Genomic DNA, 22,321 nt, shown 5'->3' with positions numbered 1-22,321 from the left:
AGTGTTTTTCTTTGTTTTAAGTTGCCATTTAAATCACTCATACTTACCAAAGGACCAAATGGAAGCACCCGTAGTTACTAGATTAAATTAGTATGAATTACGTAGTAGAATTGACTGTGCAATAAAAAAACTGTTATAACTTTGAAGGGATCGTAGTATCCCATTCTCGTAATTGAGTGGTTCCAATGTATGTAGGCTACTTGCCAGCAATAAAACAATTTTCAAGTTATTTAAAATATGAGTTGTTTTAATGTTTGAATTAATGCTATTTTAAAGCTACCAGCAGAAATTATAAATGCTATTTTCTATTGTATCTGTTGAATAGCTAAGTTTAACAGTTTGGCTGTTACATGAACTGTGGTTGAAAATTTCTCTGTCTACTCACCTATGAGGTTGTCTGTGATCTCTCCCAAAATCATCTAACAGTGATTTATGATATGAGCTTTGCAAATAAATACTTCTCAATCTCAGTACAACTTAAACAAGGTATTAAAAATGATAAATACCATAAAATAATAAAAAGGTATTTTATGTGTTTTGAATCATGAAATTAAGATTAATCAACACAGTGCACATAAAACTTATTTCTGAGAACCAGGATTCCACAATCTAACTTATTTTATCACAACCTAACAAATTTTGCAGAATGCTTGGCAAGACTAGTCATTTACAGTATTTACATTAATTTGTTATTAAATAACTAAACATAAGTTTAAATATTGTAAAAATCTATGCACAAAGTTTTGTACTTAGTAGTCTTTATGCTTGAGCAAACTCACTATAATCACTGTTCTACATCTATAGCATAAATCACAAATACTGAAAGACAGAAAAACTTGCAAGATTTGAAAATTTGGTGAAAGACCATACATAATTATTTCAAAAACATATTTTGAACAAGACATTTTGAGCAAAAGCAGTGCACATTTCTGACAAAAATGCAAAAGCTGATAAGTTTTCAACACATTTATCACAAAACACTAGAAAATCAAAAATTTTTCATGTTCCACAAAATACAATGTGACGCATTTAAAGTCTGCATTCACTGTAGTCACTAAACAAATTCTTTGTTGATTAATAATATTACAGTAATTAGAGTACTAGAATGTTTCACATTTGTTTAACATTCATAATCCTTGAAGGATATTCCACATCATACAACACAGGCAGTTATTAGGATTGAACAATGTTTATTTTTTTCATTTCAAGATATTTTCAGGAAGGAAAATATTCTTTCCCTTAGAAAATAAAAATTATTATCACTTTTATTGTGCTGTGAAAATATTTAAGTGCATTTGGGAATTATTTTCTACATATTTAACACATTCGCAATACAATTTTTTACAATAAATAATAAACAAAAACATATACAAACATATTCTCACATTAATTAATTACATTAGACCACAGAAAACATTAGGCTCCTTTTGACACTTGCAAATTTAGTTGCCAGCAACAACAAATCTTTTTAACTTTTTTTTTAAAATATGGTGCTATTATCCCACAAAATCAGGTACCAGCCAAGAGTTTCCTCACTAAAGGATTTTCTAATACACCTGTCATAAATATATTCCAACAGCCTACATGCAAGAAAAATATTCTTATAATTTATTATGAGTGCTGTTATTTCAAAATATTTATTTACTATTCCAAGCACCAACACAAAATTTTTATTTTTATTTTAACTGCAATACTATGTATTTATTTAAAAGAAAAACCACCAAAATCCCTGACGTCTTTGAAGTTTACAAATAGCTTAAAAAAAATCAACATGTCTGCACAAATATGCTAATTAAAAATGGCACGGTTATAATTTTAGGCACAATATATGCATACAAAATGTAAGAGAAACATAACTAGTACATAGAAATTACTACCTGAATTTTAATTTCACTTTTCAAAAATGGCAGGTACAAATTCAAAAATTACTTGAAAGTATACTGTCCAGCTCCAATTTTGGGAAAATCAGAGCTGTGATTCCTGAAAAGTTAAGAGCCCGAACAGCCCTTTTCCTTATGAATAGCTGCAAGTCGACTCGTATCACTTACAAGTGAGAGATCCGTTAGCCACGACACCTTGAGGCTGTTGGTTGTTGTTCGGGGACGTGAGTTCGCATGCATCGGCCGGAGCAGCGAGATCACGCCCGCCTGCGTCTGCAACTTCACTCCGCGCGCAGACCGGCTCAGGGTTGCCATTGGTGGAGGCAGTACAGTGCGTGGCCAGGGGCGCACCTTGATCTGCTCTCTCCTCTGCCACATCTCCACAGCTGTGGTTGTCTGTGGCCGCACTAGTTGCGTCAACCCTGCGCGTAAAGCCCAGCACATTCACATTTCCTGTGGCTATGCTCTAAAAACTTAAAAATGTAAAAATGATTGTCCGAATTTCAACCTTAATTTCTACAATGAATGTAATAGTTTAATAACTTTAATCACTAGGCATTACTGCTTAAGAATCAACCATAAAGAAAAACAAATATAAAATAACATTAGTGCATGCATACAGCCACATCACTTACACTTAAAACTAGGCCTGTGCGAATATTCAAATTTTCAAATATCAAAACGAATAGTTTATTATTCGTATTCGATTCGATTTCGAATACTAACACTTCGAAAAAACGAATATTCAGTCATTTACGAAAAAGGCTGAGCGGGATCACTGAAACCGGGAAACATTTCGGGGTTTCTCTCGTTGGGCGGGACAAAAGTTCCGCGGAATTTTCGTAATGTTTTAGAGTTATGTATGTGAAGTTATTCCACTACAACTGGCCACGTAAAGTCCGTTTTAACACAGTAATTCGGAGCAATAACTAACGTATTTTATGTAGAAGAATGTCGTCAAGTCGTTTAAAATAGATTTGAACTGTCAGCATACTGATAAAGATAAATACATGTCTGTAAAATCCACACAACCGGGGTGTTATAGGTGACAGTTTTCAGATTAGAGGGTGAAACATGGTTTGTCGGCACTGTAATTTCGTTCCGAACGTGACGGCGAAGAGAAAGAAAATTGTACAGACTATGTGGAAAACATCTGGCCGCATACTCACAGCAAAGATTCCAAAAGCCTAACATGATACGTCAATGTTTTTCAATAGGATAATACACAGTAAACGACCGGATGCTGGTGGCAACCCCCCCCCCCCCCCCTCATACCCTTCCCAAATTCCTCGCGTAGAGACAGCTCAGGCAATTATCCTGTCCCGCACGTCAAAAAAAAAACTCTTGCCAAGAACTTACTTAAAAACTTGCGATCACATTACATGGTGTACCAAGATTGTGAAGTAAATGTGTTTTCTATGATGGTAGATCCACGGTTCAAAGATTCACTAATTGAGGATGAAAAAAAATATATATATGGGTTGAAAATTTGTGCAGGGAGGTATGTAAGCTGAGTAAGTTGAACACAGAAGCTGAAACTATAACTGAGAAAAGTGAGGCTACAAGTGAAATGCCTATTAAGAAGTCATCTCTGTGGGCCTACGTGCAACCTTCAACAGCAGCTCAGTCTACGCTTGCAAGCTACGAAGAAACTATCCAAGGAGAAGTAAACGAATATCTGGCAGCACCCTTAATCCCAAAGAATGAAAATCCTTTCAGTTTCAGGTAAGAGAAGGGGCGCACTTGTTTCCGAAACATAGCTGTGGTAGCAAGAAAGTACTTTCCTATACCTGCCACACAAGTGTGCAGTGAGAGACTTTTCTCAACAGCTGGCAACATTGTGACGTGTAGAAGAGAGAGTCTACTCACCCAAAATGTAGAGCAGCTTGTGTTTCTCCACAAAAATTTAAATTAGCTAATATGTAGTGATGTGACAAGACTCTTTTAATACGAACTAATTATAAAATTGGAGAACCTTAAAATTTTAAGTACTGTCAGTTTTTTGATTCTACATAGATTGATTTTACTGTATCAGTAAATATGTACCTGTTATTGTAATTGATGTGATATAACATGTTTTATGGGATTTCAATTCTAATTCCAATTATTCGAACTCACTATTCGTATTCGAGAATAATTTGGTATTCGTATTTGAATTCGATTCGAACTAAAAAACTGATATTCGCACAGGCTTACTCAAAACACACACACTCAATCATGTGAAACAGCTATCTTTAATGACACATCAGAGTAAAATTTAGAGCTTAGCAGATATTGATTTCCAATCGATCGATGTTGGCTTAACACCGTTATAATAAATAGTTTTCTTACTTTTCTTTCCTTTGTCTTTTTCTTAGGTGGTGCAGGAAAAAGGATGGGCCATAAAATATATGTAATGATTCTCTTACATTTTGTACGTGTATATTGTGCCTAAAATTATAACCGTGCCATTTTAATTAGCAAATCTTGTTGAAAAATATTTTTGTTGCATGACTTATTAGTTTTAATTGTTTGGCGTGCTTTTGTATACTCTAATTTTTAAATAAACGTACTTTCCATGAATAGAATTGGTTTTTATGAATAATTTTACCTAACAAAAAATGCTTTATTACGTAAAAATCGCACCCCCACTTTCAAAACTTGATTTTAGTATAAAATATGCTACGATTATGCAATAAAAGACAGTACTTTTAATTTTATTTACCAGTGTCTTTTTCCCACAGGGAGAAAGGCAGCAAGCTACTCTTTATTTTCAGCTTATTCAAACTAGCATGCAGCATGTTACTAAACTTATGCCCAGGAGGCGAGGGGGTGGGAGAATGGAAGCATATTGAAGTCTCACTTTGAAACAGTTTGTTCACTGGATATCACATTTGAAAGCGTGGGGAAATATAACGCAAAAAAAATATCACGTTTGGACAATGCTGCATCGTAAATACATGTCGAGATAGACAATTGAACAATGTGTACGGTGCAATTCCACAGACACTACAGTGACGAGAGAGGGAGGGGAACCATCAACACTGCTCTACATTACATTAAGGCACATCTTCCTACCAATTTTCGTTTTCCTTACAATTTTTGATATGTAATTGAAATGCACAAAAATTGTTGCCAATTTTTTTTAATTCCAAGTATAGTGCAGCCTATATCACCGTCAACATGAGCTGTTTTCTTGGAATAACCTATGAAGCATAATCTTTACATTTTATAAACCAAACTTGAGCTGAAAATAAACCGGCTGTCCTTATGAATGGTTAAGGTAGGTCCGTTGTTGCGGCCTGTGGGGAAGCGTTACCTGGCCTCGGCCACGTTGCGCAGCACGCCGTCCACGAGGCTGGTGGCGAACTGGCGCAGCTCCCGGGGCTCGGCGGCGGCGGGAGGCAGTGGAGCCCGGGCGCGCTGCGGGATGGGCAGCGACGAGGGTCGGCCGGGGCCCCCTCCCGCCGCCGCCCGCCCGGCCCGCTGGAGCGGGAACGAGGCGCCCTCCTCGCAGTCCGGGCTGTGCACCGCCACAACGTCCGTCTGGGTCGCCGCGGCCTCCCGGGGGGCGGCCTGCTGGCGGTACAGCGACCACATGCGCTCCACCACCGTCTGCAGCTGGTCCACCTGCACAGTTGCAGCTACTGCCTTCTCCGCGACAGTCTACATTTATAAGTTCTTTGAGAAACCTTTAAACAGATATATACTGTATTACTAATGTAAAATTATTTTTTTTTTTAAATATAATATGAAGCTCCTTAAAAATGCAACTTATTATACTAAAAAAAATTTTTTTCTGCAGATATATATGTGCACAAATTTCCATTTTTTTTTTTTTCCATCGGAGTGGCGTTCTACTAAGATGGCGATTTTTGTACTCTGCTACCAAACAGCGCTGACGCAGGTACCGTAGCTGGTGCGTGGTGACGTTAGAGATCTTTATACCCTTCGCACAGGGCAGAGTACGACCATCGCCGCCTTAGTAGAATGCTACTCCGATGGAGAAAAAAAAAGATGAAAATTTGTACAAATATCTTTGCAGAAATTTTTTTTTTAATAAGTTGCATTTTAAGGAGCTTCATATTACATTAAAAAAAATTAATTTTACATTAGTAATACAGTACATACCTGTTAAGAAGTTTCTCAAAGAACTTAGAAATTTAGACCTATTAACAATAGCAATTTTATTAAAAGGATGAAATTGTATGTAATTATAGGTCCAGTGCTAAATGTTTTAATTTTAAACTCATAATTATAATGCAGGAAAATTTTCTTAAGTGGTTCTTTAAGAGGGTTTTACTGTATAGCTACATAACAGAATAAAATCAACACTAACTACACAGAATCTTACTCAAGTAATTATACTTGAATATCATTTTTTTTTGTCTGGAACAATTAATCTCTTCTTCTTTCTTCTTTCTGAAGAAGGGAGCTTTTTATTTAAAGGGAAAGCATTGGGGAAGGCATCTTACATTATTTATTATCAAATATTTACATTGCTGTATGTATTATTTTGGTTGTGAAAATGAAAAATTTTCATGTCTTTAAAATCTACAATGACTACATATGAAACTGTTTAACTTAATCAGAGAACTGTTTTATTAAAAAAATTTTCATAGATACCTTCCATAAATATGTTTACCATAATTGCTGGTTAGTTTAAAGGTGTGTTTATGGTGAATTAAATTTTTAAGTTGGCATTTTTTCAAATTGTACAGCAGCCTTTGCAGCCTTTATTTTCTAACGAAAATAGATGTTCGATGAAAGACGGTATTAAAGGTTGGCGTACCTGTCCTTTCAAATGAACACACAAGGTTGTCAAGTTCTGGACGGTGTTGGTATTTGTACACTGTGTTGCACCTGAAGCTGCTCCTTCACCACTTTCCTTGTTTCCAGGCTCCAAGGTCACCATCTTTGACAAACATGTGACAGTACAAATTAATGAAACTGAATATTTACAGAGTATGCTACTATAGAACACCAAATAATTTTACATACTAACTACAGAAACTAGGACCAAATTTACTCGACTTTAAATAGAACTCTTTTTGCGACATTTTTTAAGTTTGTACACTGGGTTTTATCTAACAACCGATATCAGATTACATTCCCCAAATTTATTTTATTATAAAACTAATATTTATTGAGATTTAGATATGGAAATGGGCTTCTGCGTACAATATTTATGACACTTGCAGGCAAAATGATCTATTTTTGAAATAAGTACGAAATCTATCCAGAAAGTAACTTAAAGTTTGGAATAAAAACAAAAGACAGTGACAGAAAAATAATAATAATTATTATTATTATTATTATTATTCACATTTGATAGCATAACTCTTACGCAACTTTTCAGTTTTCAATGTAATCCCTTCTTGCACTAGGACTAGACTAAGTGTGGTATAATCAATGATGAACTAAATTACGTACTTTCTTCCACAAGGCACTGATAGCCTGCATGTGTAGCTCACGCTGCTTGCGTTCCCATTCCATCATCGTCCTAGTTGCCTCCATCTCCGTCATGAGCTTCCTGCAACAAACAGATATATCGGTGCGGTGCCACTCCAGTTTCCAGTTAAACTGTTAACGTCACAGATGCCAGTATTACAGATGGCCACACTCACACAACGTGGTCCTGGATGCGGGACGCCTGGATGTCCTTGATAACTCCTTGCACTTTCTGGTCCAAGTTGCGTGTGCGATAGCCCCGCCACATCCGCTGTATGCACACCGCTGCCTTCTCCGCAACTACGAGCACAGCGTACACATTACGACACTATCTACTCTGTGTGTCTTTTGGTGTGTCCGATCCCATGCAGACATCCTACTCAAAAAGGTTCACCAAACTTACGTAAACGTATAATGAACACACACAGGGTAGAAAGAACTTCAAAGTTAGAATAATGATACAAATAACAAAGCAAGATACTTAGCAGCAATAAATGGTAGTTTTTCTAAATAAACGCTGTTGTAATAAGTAGTGAGTTCCCATACCAAATATTTAAAGGTCGAAGGTAATGAGAAAATATAAGAGTTCATTTTTATTCATTTTAATGCACAGTGCATTAAGGATATTAAGAAATATCTTATTACAAAATTATCTAAGATTTGATAACACCATGACAAGGTAAAAAATATAAAATAAATAAACAAAGGCATATTATAAAAAAACTTAGAATATGAAGAAGACACATAAATAGAAGTAAGATTATACGTTTAATAGCAATAAAACTGAAACAAATGCATGTTATTAAAATTTAAAATTATAAAGATGACAAATAAGTAGAGGCAAGTATGATTAATACATTAATAGCGATAAAACCGCCAAACACCAAAATGAAAGTTCATACACCACTTAGCACCAAAATGCAGGGGAAAACACAAAATGCAGTGAAATTCACATCAATTGCCTAATTTTGTTTAGTAAAATATAGAATTTATTTCCTAAATCTTTAATTTTGACTTTTATTTCAAAACCGAAAATATTATGTACAGTATTAAGCAAAAAAATTTAATTATTTCTATGTGTCATTTTTTTCAAAGCAGTCTATACATAAGAGAACTGATTTTGGATTTTTAACATTGTATATTGATTTTTTGTTCATATTGACAGTATTGAAATATTAAACAGGAAAAAAAAAGTAAAATTTTAAATTGGAAAATATGCATGTTAGGCCACAAAAATAAACTTACCACACATTCAATAAAATGTTTTTTCCTCGCCGATTTAAAAAAAACACGTGTTTAGTGATTCAAATAACACTATTTCTTTTATATTCATTCATGCACAATAATTGAAAAATAAAAATGCTAACAAAACCTGTCAAAATAAAAAACCATACAGTCTTAGCTCTAGATAAAGGATTTAAAAAATATTTAGTTGTACTTTTATTTTTTTTTTCATATTTATAACTTTCTTGTAATCTAATAGAATCATTACTGACGAATACTGAATATTATAATTTTTTTTTATTATTTAATTTACTCTCATGAATATAATATGTAGTAGTGTTTTATGTAAACATTTTAAGTGTCTTAACGTGAATTGTTGAGGCGGTTTATCAACGTAATTGTGCTTGATATTTAGTTGTTATTATTAACAGCAGTTTAGTTTTTAAAGATGATAAAGAGCTGTATACTATTTTTAATGATGAAATTTGCTTTTTTATAACAGCATAAAATCTTGGATCTACACGTATAAGTTAGAACGTTATAAGCCTCACCAGATGCATCACTCTGCACAGGAGTGACGGTCTCCTTCCTCTGCCACTTCTCCTGGGCGCGGTGGCGTATCACTTCCAGCTTCGAGGCGGACATCTCGCTGTCCTCGTCCTCGCTGCTCGCCTCCAGCCGCCCGGGTGGCGGGGCGGGGCCGACCCCCGGGGCATCCGGCCGGGCCTGGACGGGGCGGGGGGCCGCGCCGCGGGGCATCTTGGGGGACCCCCGGGTCGCCCCCGGCGCCTTGTCGCAGGCGCCAGCGCCCCTCCCGAACTTGCTCGGCACCGTGTTGGCCGGCCTGTAGTCGGGGCTCATCAGGGACTCCGGGACGGGCACCAGCTTCGAGGCAGCTTGCAGCTGGCAGCTGCTGTCTGCTGCCACACACCGCGATGCTTCCATGTATGCACTCCAACTGATCTCGACACTTCCAGATTCCTGCTGTGTTTCCACTTACTCACACGTTCTGTGAATCGTTCTTGCGATGGGGAAAGTTGATTTAAGATGTATTTTTGGATACACGCCATTGCCGATTACAATGTACGTCATGAGAAACCTCAACAACGGAAAAAAAAGAGATGAAAATGCAAACACGCAGAAAACAAGCCGACATAAGCAGCTGTCAAAAATTATAAACATAGACAGCCAAGAAAATTCAGTGGAAGGAATTAGTCGGAAAAATATTGCAGAAAAAACTGACACAGTGGGCTGACGGCAAAGAAAATTCCACGAATTGTGCTTGACATGTACTTATTATTAACAATGTTTTAATTTTTAAGGGTGATTAGAAATTAGTAGAAAAAATCTTACAGAAAAGACTGACACTGTGGAATGACAAAGAAAATTCCACAGAAGTTTCTGTGCTGCCTATATTTTTTATCTTTTGACATAGAATGATTTTGGGCTTGTTTTCTGTATGTTCGCATATTCATCTCTTTTGTTTGTTATTGAGGTATTTAATGACATACAGTGTAACCAGCAATGGTATATGTCCAAAAATACATCTTAAATCATTAAATTTTTAGTAGTAATAATTATAACAACACTAGCCATCTGGCTTTATTGGTGGCAAAGTTAAAGAAATACACCTTTTATTATACTCAACCAAAACAGGTTTTCATTAGGGCTGACAAATGTTTAAAATTACCTGGAGCACACTGTAACCACTTTTCAAACCAGATGTTAGCGTCTAGTCAGTGTTAATACCTTCTCCGCCCATCTCGGAGCCGGTGTTGCCGGATGAAATGTCAGACTGCGCAGTGCCGACACTGTCCTTGGCATAGCTGGAGGTAGCAAACAGCAGGCTAGGGTCCAGGCTCTGGGACATCAGCCCTGATGCGTTGTAATCGCTTGATATGGCGGCATGGCAACTCGATGCCATGCGACTGTCTAGCTTTGGAACATCCATTCCTGGGGTTTTAGATCCGCCTATAGGAGCAACAGACATACCCAATATTTCACCCAACGTTATCACAACCGGTTGCGTAAAATTTTACATCTGTACAGTTAATGGCTTGTGTGTATATTTCATAATTTGTTAATTAAAAAAAAGATATAGTCTTTTGAAAACAGTATTTCATAACCTAATATCATAGAAGCATACAAACAAACCATAGTTCTTTTGATACAACACGATAACCGCACTGTTTAATTCAGCACAAGTAAAGGAAAACCAAATGTTATGTCTTTATCGGAAAACAATAAAATTAAGGCTTGTTCTTATCCAAAACGTTGGTTTTTTTGTTTTTGGTTGGATCTAATTTGTTTCTAGTATAGTAAGCAAACTGTGTTAAGAGAAATAATTTTTTCTTCATTATATCGCTATGGTAACACACAAAATGAACTTCTAGTAAGTGGCAATGATGTACCTAATTTAAAAAAAAAAAAATTAATATATTTTACTGACTTTTTACCAAAAAAAAAAAGATAACATGCAGCCTTTATCTGGCGACAAAAAATTTCAGCAACACAATAAGAAGTGCTAATATAGTGAAAAATTGGCACAAATGTTCGTTAAACTGATATGACATGAAAAGACAATAATTCGACAAACGGATGATGCAGAGCCTTCAGTTTCTTGGCTAGCACATACTTGACCAACGTTCAAGAATCAGAAAACGAAGAGCGAGCCCACTCACTCACCGGATCTCTGGCTCCTGGCACTGCGCACCCTCCTCTGAGAAGCTGGGGACGGCGCGGGAGACGACTGACTTCTGTTCAGGCTGCTGCCACGTGGCCTCGTTCCACGAGCTGCCAGGGAACAATCCAGGGCCTTTCAGTGTCGTCTGTCAACTCTGGGATTCCAGAGATGCAAGTACAAGAGCACAATCAACACCAGGTCCATTCTTACTTTCATACTTGTCCTTGAGACACAACATTTTTTATTTATTTATTTCTTCCATTGATGTTAGCTTTGCCATTAAAGGGTTCCTATACATGCTGACATGGAAGAAAATACTTTTTTCGCATAAACTGTAACCTCAAAATTACGATACTTTTTTTTGCCCACGATGGTATGATGTGGAATTTACATGAATCTGTACATTTTTCGAAGAGAAGGGCAGGCAGGTATCCTCCCTTAAGACTCTTGTCTTACACGGAAAGACGACAATTTCATTTTTAACGTAAATAATTTGCTCAAAGGGATATTTTTGTAGATTTTTAGCGCAGGTTCTTTCTTGCATTTGTTGGTCTGTTACATACATATATATTCAACAGAATGTTCATCGAGTGGTACTTAACGTGAAAAGTCATGCGTGTAACCTGAGTGACTTTTTACACTTAGTAAATATCTGTCGAAGATATTTGTAACAGAATAACAAATGCAAGGAATGCAGTAACAAGTACAAAATGAAACAAGCGAGACGGAGCTGCGAAAGCACCGCCGTGGCCACCGGCTGTCGGGGGGATAAAGGGTGCGCACTGTTACTGCTCTCGGTGACTTGCTCACGGAGCTGCTGCTGGTGCTGCTGGGCCTTGCTGAGGATCAGCCGCAACTTGCGCTCCTCCTCCGACTGGAGGGCGTCCCCAGAGAGGGGGCAAGCCCCCGCCAGGTACTCCACCAGCGCCTGGTGCTCGCCCGCCCGGAACTGCCGCCCGCGCCCCTGCGAGTACAGCCACTCCGCCTTCAGGCTGCAAGCAGTAGCACCGCCCCGTCACTCCCTCCGAGCCTTCAGCAACGACGCGGCGACAACCCGCGCATTCGCCAGGTCACACAACAGCACCCTAGGTGCACCCTGTGGTATTCCCGAGAAATATGCATCCATTAATAAATAAAGTTACTCTATTATAACATTTCATTACGGATATACCCCTTTTATGATAACACATCATTATTATTTGAACAAATCTACAGGTTTTGCTCAAAGAGTGACTTAAAAAGTATAACATATATACATATTCCTCGAAAATTTGTCTATAATACACCTACAATTATTAGTAGGATTTTAAACAGAAACAGAAAAATAAGAATAGAACTTCAAAAAGTTTAAGAACCATTGCTCTACATGAAAATCATGATAATATTAATGTTTGTAACTTACGTGAGTAATCAAGTGCCAAACAAAAGGTTTTTATACTTATATGAATAAAAATATTATACTAGTTACATGTATATAGCATTCTTCTTTAAGAATAGGAATTGAATCTTCCAAATTTTTAAAAAGTAATTTATATTATTAAATGTTAGATATCATATCTACCAAAACATATGCATAAGGGCATAGGCACTACCAAAAACCTGACCATGTTTACGTGAAAGTTCAATCTGTTTTGAAAGGTAACCTTGAATAGTTTACCCAAGTTTGAATTATGGATTGGTATTGACTCGATCCTTTAATCAATCACTTAGGTCAGAGTTTGAAAATTGATAATTAGGATTTATATTGGGCTTACTAATTTTTTCATGGTATCTAGGACTTGAGTCTTTATTGTTGGATATTTGTTCTGGGTGAAGTTTTCCACAAGAAGGACTGATGAAACAGCCATTTGGCCAGAAAACCAAGTTGTGTATCCTGTTGAACTCTTCTTCCAGTACCGAGGTGTGAAAAGTTGCACAAGTATTGTATATTGATTTAAGCTTCACAACTTTGACTTGTGGAAGGTTTAGTTTATTCGCAAAGATGCATGCATAAGTATTGTAATTTGATAAAAACTACACAACTTTGACTTACTGAGATTTAGTTTATTTACAATGTAGTAAACTATTTACTTTTTCTTGTACCGATGGATCGAAACATGTTACAAACAAAGCTTTGGGTCATTATGCTGGTTTAGCAAATTGTGCGCCCTAAAATATTTGTGATTACTGCATGTTAAAAACCTAGGTGTGAAGCTCTGAAACAACCACTGGTCTTCACACCTGCATTTACAGCATGATGCAATTCAAAACATAAGTTTGTACGCCCACAACAACACACACAGAGGACAAGGACGCATGGCCCACATCACACTAGTAAGCATAGCGGTGATCAAGCAGGAGTGCTTACCCCTCGAGAGCATCCACCACATAGCCGTCTATCACCTTCAGGCTCATGCACCAGTTAATGAGAAACGGGCGGTAGTCAAAGCCACTACGAGAGGGTCAAGGAGTCACTTGTGCACGCAGTGAAGGGCAGAACACACACACACACACATGTAGCAACTAGCAGTGTGTTCCACAACACTTTAAAACAACTTCTATTTTAGAGAAGTATACTTTCAGACATACAGTAAACTCCAAATGGTTACAGCTTTTTCACTAGAATGTTCAGAAAAGATTTTAAAAAATTCATTCAACAATGATGGAAGTACACAGAAACTGGACATCTGAACTTCAGGGTACAACCCACAAAAGACAAACAAGACACTCTTCACCTTTTGTACACTTCACTCTGAAAATTTGTCTCATTTAAAAAAATAATTATAGACAAGTAAAGACACTAAAAATTTGAGAGCAAGAAGCAATGGTAAAATACGTACATTGAATATTGTATTTGAAACTTGGCTACTGGATTGAGAACATGACTAAGTGCTTTTTTTTAGTGGCAGGCATTAGAACTAAAAATATATGTAGTACATTTATTTATTTTTACTTTTTTCATGGGATCAAATTAAATGTCATAACTATAGGATTTAATATTTTTACAAGTAAAGTAACATACCTACGGGATCAAACAACAGATGGCTCAGTTACCAGCCACCTGTTGGGTTAGTGTATTAAGGTTCATGCACACACCACGAGCATGCCTCACCGACACCCAGAAAGCGCAAAGGAAAGGATACAGGCTTTTCCCAGTCATCGCGACGCAAGGGTTGTTAGCGATGGACAGCTCACGCAAAACGGTGAGGTGGGCCAGGTTCGATACCTCATTCAGGTCCGATATGTTGTTATTGGCAAGCGTGAGACTGACCAGGCTCGTTGGCAGGTGACGCTCGCATTGGCGCAGTTGCGATATGCGGTTAGAGTGCAGCAACAGCTCCTAAAACACAAATGTATGGTGTGTCTGGGCACATATTCCCCATCACAGAACATCCTAAATAAAATTTTCCTCACTTTCCCTAGTTTTCCTAAAAAAAAAAAATAATTAAGAATTTAAAGTTATTTTAAAAATATTTCAGTTGCAGTTCCCACCAAATGTGCACACAAAAAATATATATAAAATGTTCATTTGTTTTCAGCCAAATGGTTCTTGTGTCTGTTTAATTGTCTATGGTATAATTTTTATTTAATTCAATACCAATTCCTCCCATAGCCCATATTTTACTAACACAATCACATGAATATTGTTTCTGCAAATATGAAATTTTATAGTTCTGAATGAAATTACTTATCACTGATTTACGTGTTAATATTTACAACTTAAGTAAAATTGTTTCCCGTGACAATTCCAGATTTTCCTCACCAAGAATTTTTCAGGTTTGCCAGACCCCATAACAGCTTTCGGCTCACTGTTTTTGCTGTTTTGTCAAACCCAATAAGCATAAAGCATTAGCACATCATTACAGAGATGCCACAGAAACATACAGTGTTCGCCAAACCTCTTATGAGCTGTCAGAATGAGGTAAGGAGAGTAAGAGGCAAGCAAGATGAAAAGAAAAATACGGGAAAGGAATAATTTAGTGCTTGACAAGTGATGGAACCATGTAGTAAGTGTAGAAAATGCAACAAAATGATTCATAGAAAAGAAAGGATTGTTATCAGCAATGAAGTTACAAATACATGGTTTTATTTATCACAATATGCTACCATCAATGTGTAGATGCATGCACCAGCATAATTATGATTATTGATGTATTTAGAACAGCTGTTTTGTAACCAGGCTGTACCAAGTATATAGTGTTTGGTTACGTAGGGCTCCGCCAACTATTTAACTATGTCTGTCCATTCCAAGCAACATGTTTCCATTACTCTATGGAGCCAGGTTCACAAGACACTTGGCCCCACGATCCTTACCTTCACTCAGCTAATATGATATTTATTAAACTGCAAGAGTACTATTAGTGAAAAATCTCTTGGGTGAAAAATGTAAAAATAAAATATTTAAATAAAGTATGTCACAGAATATAATATAACCTGATTAACATGAGACACATCAACTGCTTTCACAATATTTTTGAAGTATGGCACATTATTACACAATACACGAACGAGAAAACAAGCTTACCTAGACAAAAACAAACTTAATTATTGGCAAAGAAAATATGTGTTTTCAGGGATGAATACACAGAATGTTCGCAAATTGCAAACATGAATTTAATGGGTGGCAGAAAATGCTTAAACAAGCAACATTCATTAAGGATCATATTCCCAGGAACTAAAACCCTGCCAATTTACAGGTTACGAACGGTAGCGCGCAAATTAGAATTTGGTGGGCTTCAGGGTGCCACTCGACTGCTGAGGATGTGCGATCGCAGTGCACTGGCGTTCAAATGCTCCGTGGGAAGCAGGCAACGAGCCGGGCTCAAAGACGTTTAAAGTCAGCCATACGCAGTTTGGTGTACATCACCCTTTGTCACTCCCAGTTTGAGGCAGTCGCTGGTTCAGCAGTACGAACGTCATCCTATTCAGTACGCATCTGTTGTGAAAGTGCCCTTGGTAAATGTGCACTGCTCCTGCTGCAATTTTTGCTCACTTAGCTTTACACCATTAAAATATCAGCCATCTTCACGAATGTAAAGTCTACCATAGTATTGCTGTTTGACAAATCTGTAAAAGCAGCATCTTATTCACTAACAGTCAACATTGTGCTAATTGCCCAAGCCAAACCCCAGCCAGGGCCGCCAGAGGGAGGGATAGAGGGGACAAACATCCTCAGGCTCCAAACATCAGAAGAGCCCGGCTAATTTGCGAATTTTTTTTAAATCCAGAGTTTACCCTGAGAATAATACAAAATTACAAGTATTTTGCTAATATAATTCATTGAAAACCTAAAGTGTATGTTACTCACCTGAAGCGACTTCAGATATGAAATATCAGCAATGTGCGTTATCTTGTTTTCGGAAAGGTCTAAATATTCTAACTGAACATTTGTTTGCAGGTGTTCAATTGCCTGAAAGACAAGGATTATCAGCATTAATAAATCTTTAACGTTACCTCCTAATGTTGCCTTTTGCCCATTAATTAACTAAAAGTAGGGTATTCAAGTAACAAATTAATACAGATTTTCATTAAAAGTAAAAGAAAAAAAAAATTATGTGCCGAAACCATAATAGTTTAGGCAACATACATTTAGTACCTTTGACTTAGGAGCTTTGATTAGAAATAAAGAATTTACAGAAAAAACTGATACAAGATGGAAAATTAGTAAGCAATGTATCATAATTACGAATAAAAGTGCATATATAAGCCTACCTCTAGTTCTGATGCAGTGAAAAACATTTTACAATTTCACAACATTGTGAGTGCAAAAATTAACTGGATGAAATGGAAGCGACATATGTTGTCACAAGCAAAGACATATTTTTTAATGATGATAAGTACTATTATGTCGCTGCTGCAAATCATGACACACATTTGTTATTGTTCTTTCAACCACATTATGAAAAAATGATATGGGTAAATATTTATGATGTGCGCTCACCACAAAACAAAATTTTCACAGGATGAAAAAAGGCTATATAGAAAATTACGCTACGTATACAAATACATATTATATGTTTGCTTTAAATATTTACTTAAGTGTTTAGTGACTGGTATTGAATAGGCCTACTAGTCCATATTATTAAAAAAAAAAAAATTTTTTTGTGAATATTAGTGATAGAAATTGTGTTTCTAAACTTTTTCAAGTATATTTTCAAATGTATTCATATAAGCAAGGTGAGGATATAATTCTTTAGGCACATTATGAAAAAAATGATAAGAATTTACCAGATAAAAAAAGGCTATATACAAATAAAAATTATGTGTGTGCTTTTAAGTAATTCACTTTTGTGATAGATATTGTTTACAGGTACATATAATTAAAAATATTTATTTATTGTGAATATTATTGATATAAACTGTGTTTAAAAATTTTTTCAAGTGTATTTATGTGAGGTTAGGTTCCCGTATGTATAATTTAATTGCATTATAAATTATTACTCTACTATTACACAAAGAATTAGAATTAATAAATTAGAATAAACACTCAGCATATTTGTTGATTTTTATTATTAATATAAATTTATTTTGATTATTTTACTAAATAAAATTATTAATATTATACAAATTTTTATATTAATATTGAAAACTGATAATTTTTTTTTTTAAATCACTGAATTCATACTTAACTAACCATATTTATAATATCACTTCAATCATTTAATTATTTTAATTATATTAATTATTTACATGCAAAATTGAAGTTAGTACACAATATTATGCCAAATAAGTATAAATTCTAATGTGAGTACCTACATAAGTACATGCACCTTTTTTTTAATTTTTATTTTTTTTTTTTTAAATACTTCTTGTACCTACTCTTGTTAATAATTAAGAAACTGTTTGAGTTTGCCAGTTCACAGTAACACATGCAATATCCTTAAACTTAATCTTGGACATGTTAATTCATTTATAAGATAATTCTCAAAGAATAAAATTTTATACACTGGACTGACTCATGATAACATTTTTAAATGCATTAAATTGCATTGCATAAATTGTATTTGGATTTTGTGACACAGTGGAAGGTAAATAGAAATTTAAAAAAAAAAGTGAGTCCCTAATGTACATCCAAACCCAAGCATCAAACCATGACAGGATTTTTTTTTTGTAGTGTGGATGCAGAAACACCACCTTTTTAGGTGCAATAGCACATAATCTGACGTACAAAAATGAATTATTACGTTTGATACATGCAATGACAATTCCTTTTATGTGTCAGGTAGTGCTGTCACATGTAAGAAGTCAGCATTACTAAATTAAAACAGCAAGCATCATGTACCACAGGTTCAATATTAACAAGATCATACAGTCAGGATCAAGGGATAAACTTGGATACGTGATACGGAAGTTACCAGATAAATACCTGGCATGAGTATATATTATTATTATTACTTATTAACCTGCAATTGGGCTTTCACCCGGTGGCAAGAACTCCCACTCACTCCCCTCTTATACTTATTGCAATGTAAATTTTATTGAGTCAGATTGAATTACATGAGGTTAAACTTTTATGTATAATACTGTGTTAGTGATAAACTAATATGTAGGGCCTTTAAACTTTTTGGTACTTTTATAGTCCATCCTAGTTTCTATTCAGCCATATGATTACAGACCAATATATACCTGTATCTTGTTGCTTGCAAGACAAAGCCATCTGAGTTGTGAGAGATCCTTAAGCCCTTCAATGGTCAGGATGCTATTGTGAGCCAAGTTGAGTGATGTGAGATGGTGAAGACGTGAAACACCATACATTCGCAATAATTGATTATCCACTGCAGACAATTTTGTCAAGCCTGGATAAGAGTCAATATTGTCCCATCGCTGCAACTCGTTGCCATCGAGTATAAGAGTTTTCACTGCCTGGGCATGACCTGGCTGCGATTTTGACAACTTCTTTATTCCACGCTTCGACAAATTCAAAGTGTCCACTTGTTCTGAAACTAAAAATCATTACAAATAATTGATACCGTTAGCCTTAGTAAGACGTTTAACTTACATCTGTCATTTAAAACAAAAAATTTGAATATTTATTCGAATTTATTGAAGTAAAATTAGTTAGCATATACAGGTACGATACAATAATATGAAGTCACGTAAGTGTTATTAAAATAAATAAATTTGACCCTTCAAAAAACTAACCTTCACCATCCATTTTCCATGTTATAATACAATTAAAAAGCAGTCAAATGCCGCAATTATTTATTTCAAAACACTTGCTCTAAAACTACCCGGTCAATACAAACGTGCAGCCTTCGGCAACAATAAAATGAAAATAATTTACTATAGCCAACACAGCCACAATTATAATTATGTTGCTTTTACATACCGTTGATACAAAAAATTAAGATACCTGCAGAAATTTATTCTTTTTTATTCGCCTGTAGTGTAGAATTTATTACACAAAAAATAATACTAATATGGACAAACTGAGTGCTCGGCGATGGCTGTGTGACATTTCAATACCAGATTTTTGTTCTACAAATAGAGTAAATAAAGCTTCTTCAAGCACTCCAATTGGTCGCTCCCTCCCCCATCAACAAATCAAGAACTTACTGTATTAAAAAAAAGGGGAGGGGATTTCCATCTTACAGTACTTGGCGAATGGACTACCCCTTCGTGCGGGGGAATGAGGCGTTGGAAAAACTTTTTACAGCTAGGTTCTGAGCCTGTTATGGTTGAAAATCCCCTTCAAATATGAGTTTATTGTAAGTAGCAGTTCCAAAATTAAAAAAAAAAAAAATGTTAATTACTTACCAGATTGGTACAATGATTTTAAGAAATTGTATTATATGAAATGTTATTACTAGTACTTCCTTTTAGTAAATTATGAATGTTGGCATTATTAAAATCTAACACTAGCCTCCACTAGAATTACCACTATTATATATAGTAACATCCTAATCTCTTACATACCCCGCCTGGTTTGCCTGGCCTCCACCTGCCCATCACCTTGTTTTACTGACTGTGATGCCCAGGTTTACTACTTTACAACAACTATTCAAGTGTTTGTACCCAAACTAGCAGTGACATGTTTACATCACCATCTTAAAACACTTAGTGTTCATTCTCAATTAATCTAGCATTTTCTAACCAGCAGTATCGGTTCCACAGAACACAATATTGAGAGCAATTTTTACTCAAAGTATAGAGTATAATATGGATTGTAAGATATCTTATATTTGTTGTCGTCCCTCCGAAGGTCATAAAGCCCAGCCTCCACCCGCCAGTATTAAACCCTGCTAACGGAACGCACTCCTAGCACATTTCACGTGAGTCAAGCGAGCTGCCGACGTCGGTGAGTGCCTTCCCAATTACGTCCATATGCCATCACCACCAAACAGTTCTCACGCTTCATAAATTGCTGTGATTAATTAAGTGATTTTTAATTAGCAGAATAACACTTAATAGTGAAAGTGAGTTTTAGGGGTGCAGCGGTTTCCCCTATGGGAAATTTTTCCTTAAAGAATGATGTGTCAATTTTTTTTTTTTGCAACAGGCACCTATTAGGGTAATCACTGACACTAAATAAGTACCGACATACACTTTTACAAAAAAAAATATGTTTTTATCAGTCACAACTGTTGACTTAAGTTTACAAATAATCGTATGGTTTTTAAAAATATGTCCATTTTTATACCAAGATTTTTTTAACACGTGTTAATAAAGGCGTTTCTACTATTAAAGCCACTAGTTCACTGTACTTAAACCAAATACTCCCTCTACAGTATTTGCTTAAACTTCGCTAGGTGGACTGTATTCGTAAATATTTTTTTAACACTGGTGTTAGGATTCTACTGTCACCTTTTTTCTATGGTTAAATTGTTTTGTAGAAAGTTCTTTATTCTGAAAATTGCGTGTGCTTGTTGATTTTAATTGAAATTATGAATGGAGGATTATTACTTAGTTCTAGGGTGTGCAAGAGATGCGTCTTATGGCGAAATAAAGAGGAAATACCAAGAACTTGTTCGTAAATGCCACCCAGACAAATGTAAAGATAAAAACGAGATCGACATCGTAGTAGTCAATGAAGCATGGAAAACATTAAGCGACCCGGAATCAAGAGCAAAATACAATTCTAATCTTTTGAACTCACATTGTGTTACCAACCCATTGTTGTATGCTACTTTGCATATCTCGGAACTCGCGTGGTGTGGAGATGAACAGGTGTACTTTTACGATTGTAGATGTGGTGGTACCTACACAGCAAGAAAGGAAATGTTGTCTTTTGGTAAAGTTTATATCAACTGTGATGAATGTTCACTATGTATTACAGTAAATAATTGTTGAGATTGTGACATCACATGTGTCTACCTACAACGTATACTCATTTTCAGTGATGATAAATTATTTAAAGCAAGCAGAAAGCAGTAAACTAAGTACATTTTAAATAGAGTTCGTATGTTGTAAGGCTACGTTTGTAATCCCCATGTGAACGTAACATGCAACCAGTGCAAGAAAATTATTGTGGTTTATAAAACAAACAAAAATCACCAAAAATTACCTATCCTAGAACATAAAATTGTAAAATAGTAGAATAGCATTTAAAATTCCTACTGGTGTCTGGGAAATTATAGTCTATATGTTACATTAGATATCCTGTGCTGTGATGCAGCCACCGTATTTGTGCTTTAGTGTAACAACTTTATCCTGTGCCTCTTGATATATAAGTACACAGTGGAAGTTATATGAAAACCAGCATCAACCCTTGACAGGGTTTTTATTTTGCAGTATGGAGGCACGAAGTGCTGACTTGTTAAGTGTGATAGCACAAACCTGACTTAGAAAGAGAATTTTCATTAAAAAAATTCCAATTACTTTTGGAGATATCAAATTTTTTAATATTCATTTTTTGGCGATTTTTTAAAAAAAAAATTTTAAAAATCCGAAAATACCTTTATTCTGTGCTCTTTAACTTCCTCATTTCATTAAACCCGGCGGAGATCAGAAATTCCAAATACTTTAGGAGATATGGAATTTTTTAATTTTCATGATGTGCACTGATGCGGCGTTGAGCGGGAAGCCTACGATTCACACATCCTTCTGGACATACCCGAATACTCACGTTGGCAAGCCTTTTTTTTTTTAAATTAGCAAGAAGTAATTAAAAATACTTTAAAACACT

The 22,321-nt window shown here is 35.8% G+C and overlaps 1 protein-coding gene across 3 annotated transcripts; it reads right to left on the bottom strand.

The window, feature by feature from the left end:
- Window positions 1-513: 513 nt before the first annotated feature.
- LOC134533996 (centrosomal protein of 97 kDa) lies at window positions 514-19,438 on the bottom strand. 3 transcript variants are annotated; one of them, XM_063371878.1, is made up of 14 exons: window positions 19,339-19,438; window positions 18,823-19,139; window positions 16,505-16,606; window positions 14,340-14,536; window positions 13,565-13,648; window positions 12,001-12,209; window positions 11,220-11,327; window positions 10,284-10,505; window positions 9,086-9,454; window positions 7,487-7,610; window positions 7,293-7,392; window positions 6,652-6,774; window positions 5,179-5,489; window positions 514-2,302 (listed from the first exon to the last, which is right to left on the bottom strand). In XM_063371878.1, the coding sequence occupies exons 1-14, from the start codon at window positions 19,349-19,351 to the stop codon at window positions 2,041-2,043; spliced, it is 2,541 nt and encodes an 846-aa protein (XP_063227948.1). In that variant the 5' UTR covers window positions 19,352-19,438; the 3' UTR covers window positions 514-2,040. The 3 variants fall into 3 exon arrangements, with proteins under 3 accessions (XP_063227948.1, XP_063227949.1, XP_063227950.1); XM_063371879.1 differs by having other exon boundaries at window positions 9,086-9,451; XM_063371880.1 differs by having other exon boundaries at window positions 12,028-12,209.
- Between the last annotated feature and the right edge of the window lie 2,883 nt (window positions 19,439-22,321).

Source organism: Bacillus rossius, chromosome 7 (genome assembly GCF_032445375.1).
Source record: "Bacillus rossius redtenbacheri isolate Brsri chromosome 7, Brsri_v3, whole genome shotgun sequence".
Lineage (NCBI taxonomy): Eukaryota > Metazoa > Arthropoda > Insecta > Phasmatodea > Bacillidae > Bacillus > Bacillus rossius.
Note: the sequence above shows the minus strand (reverse complement) of the source record. Positions and strands in the feature narration are given on the sequence as shown.

Bases quoted from the DNA above. Each gene is read 5' to 3' on its own strand.
- LOC134533996 (XM_063371878.1), bottom strand. The intron at 10,506-11,219 runs GTGAGTGAGTGG...TTGCTCCTATAG, and splicing joins TGCCAGGAGCCAGAGATCCG to GCGGATCTAAAACCCCAGGA. The intron at 9,455-10,283 runs GTATTAACACTG...GGTGTGTGGCAG, and splicing joins CTCCGAGATGGGCGGAGAAG to CAGACAGCAGCTGCCAGCTG.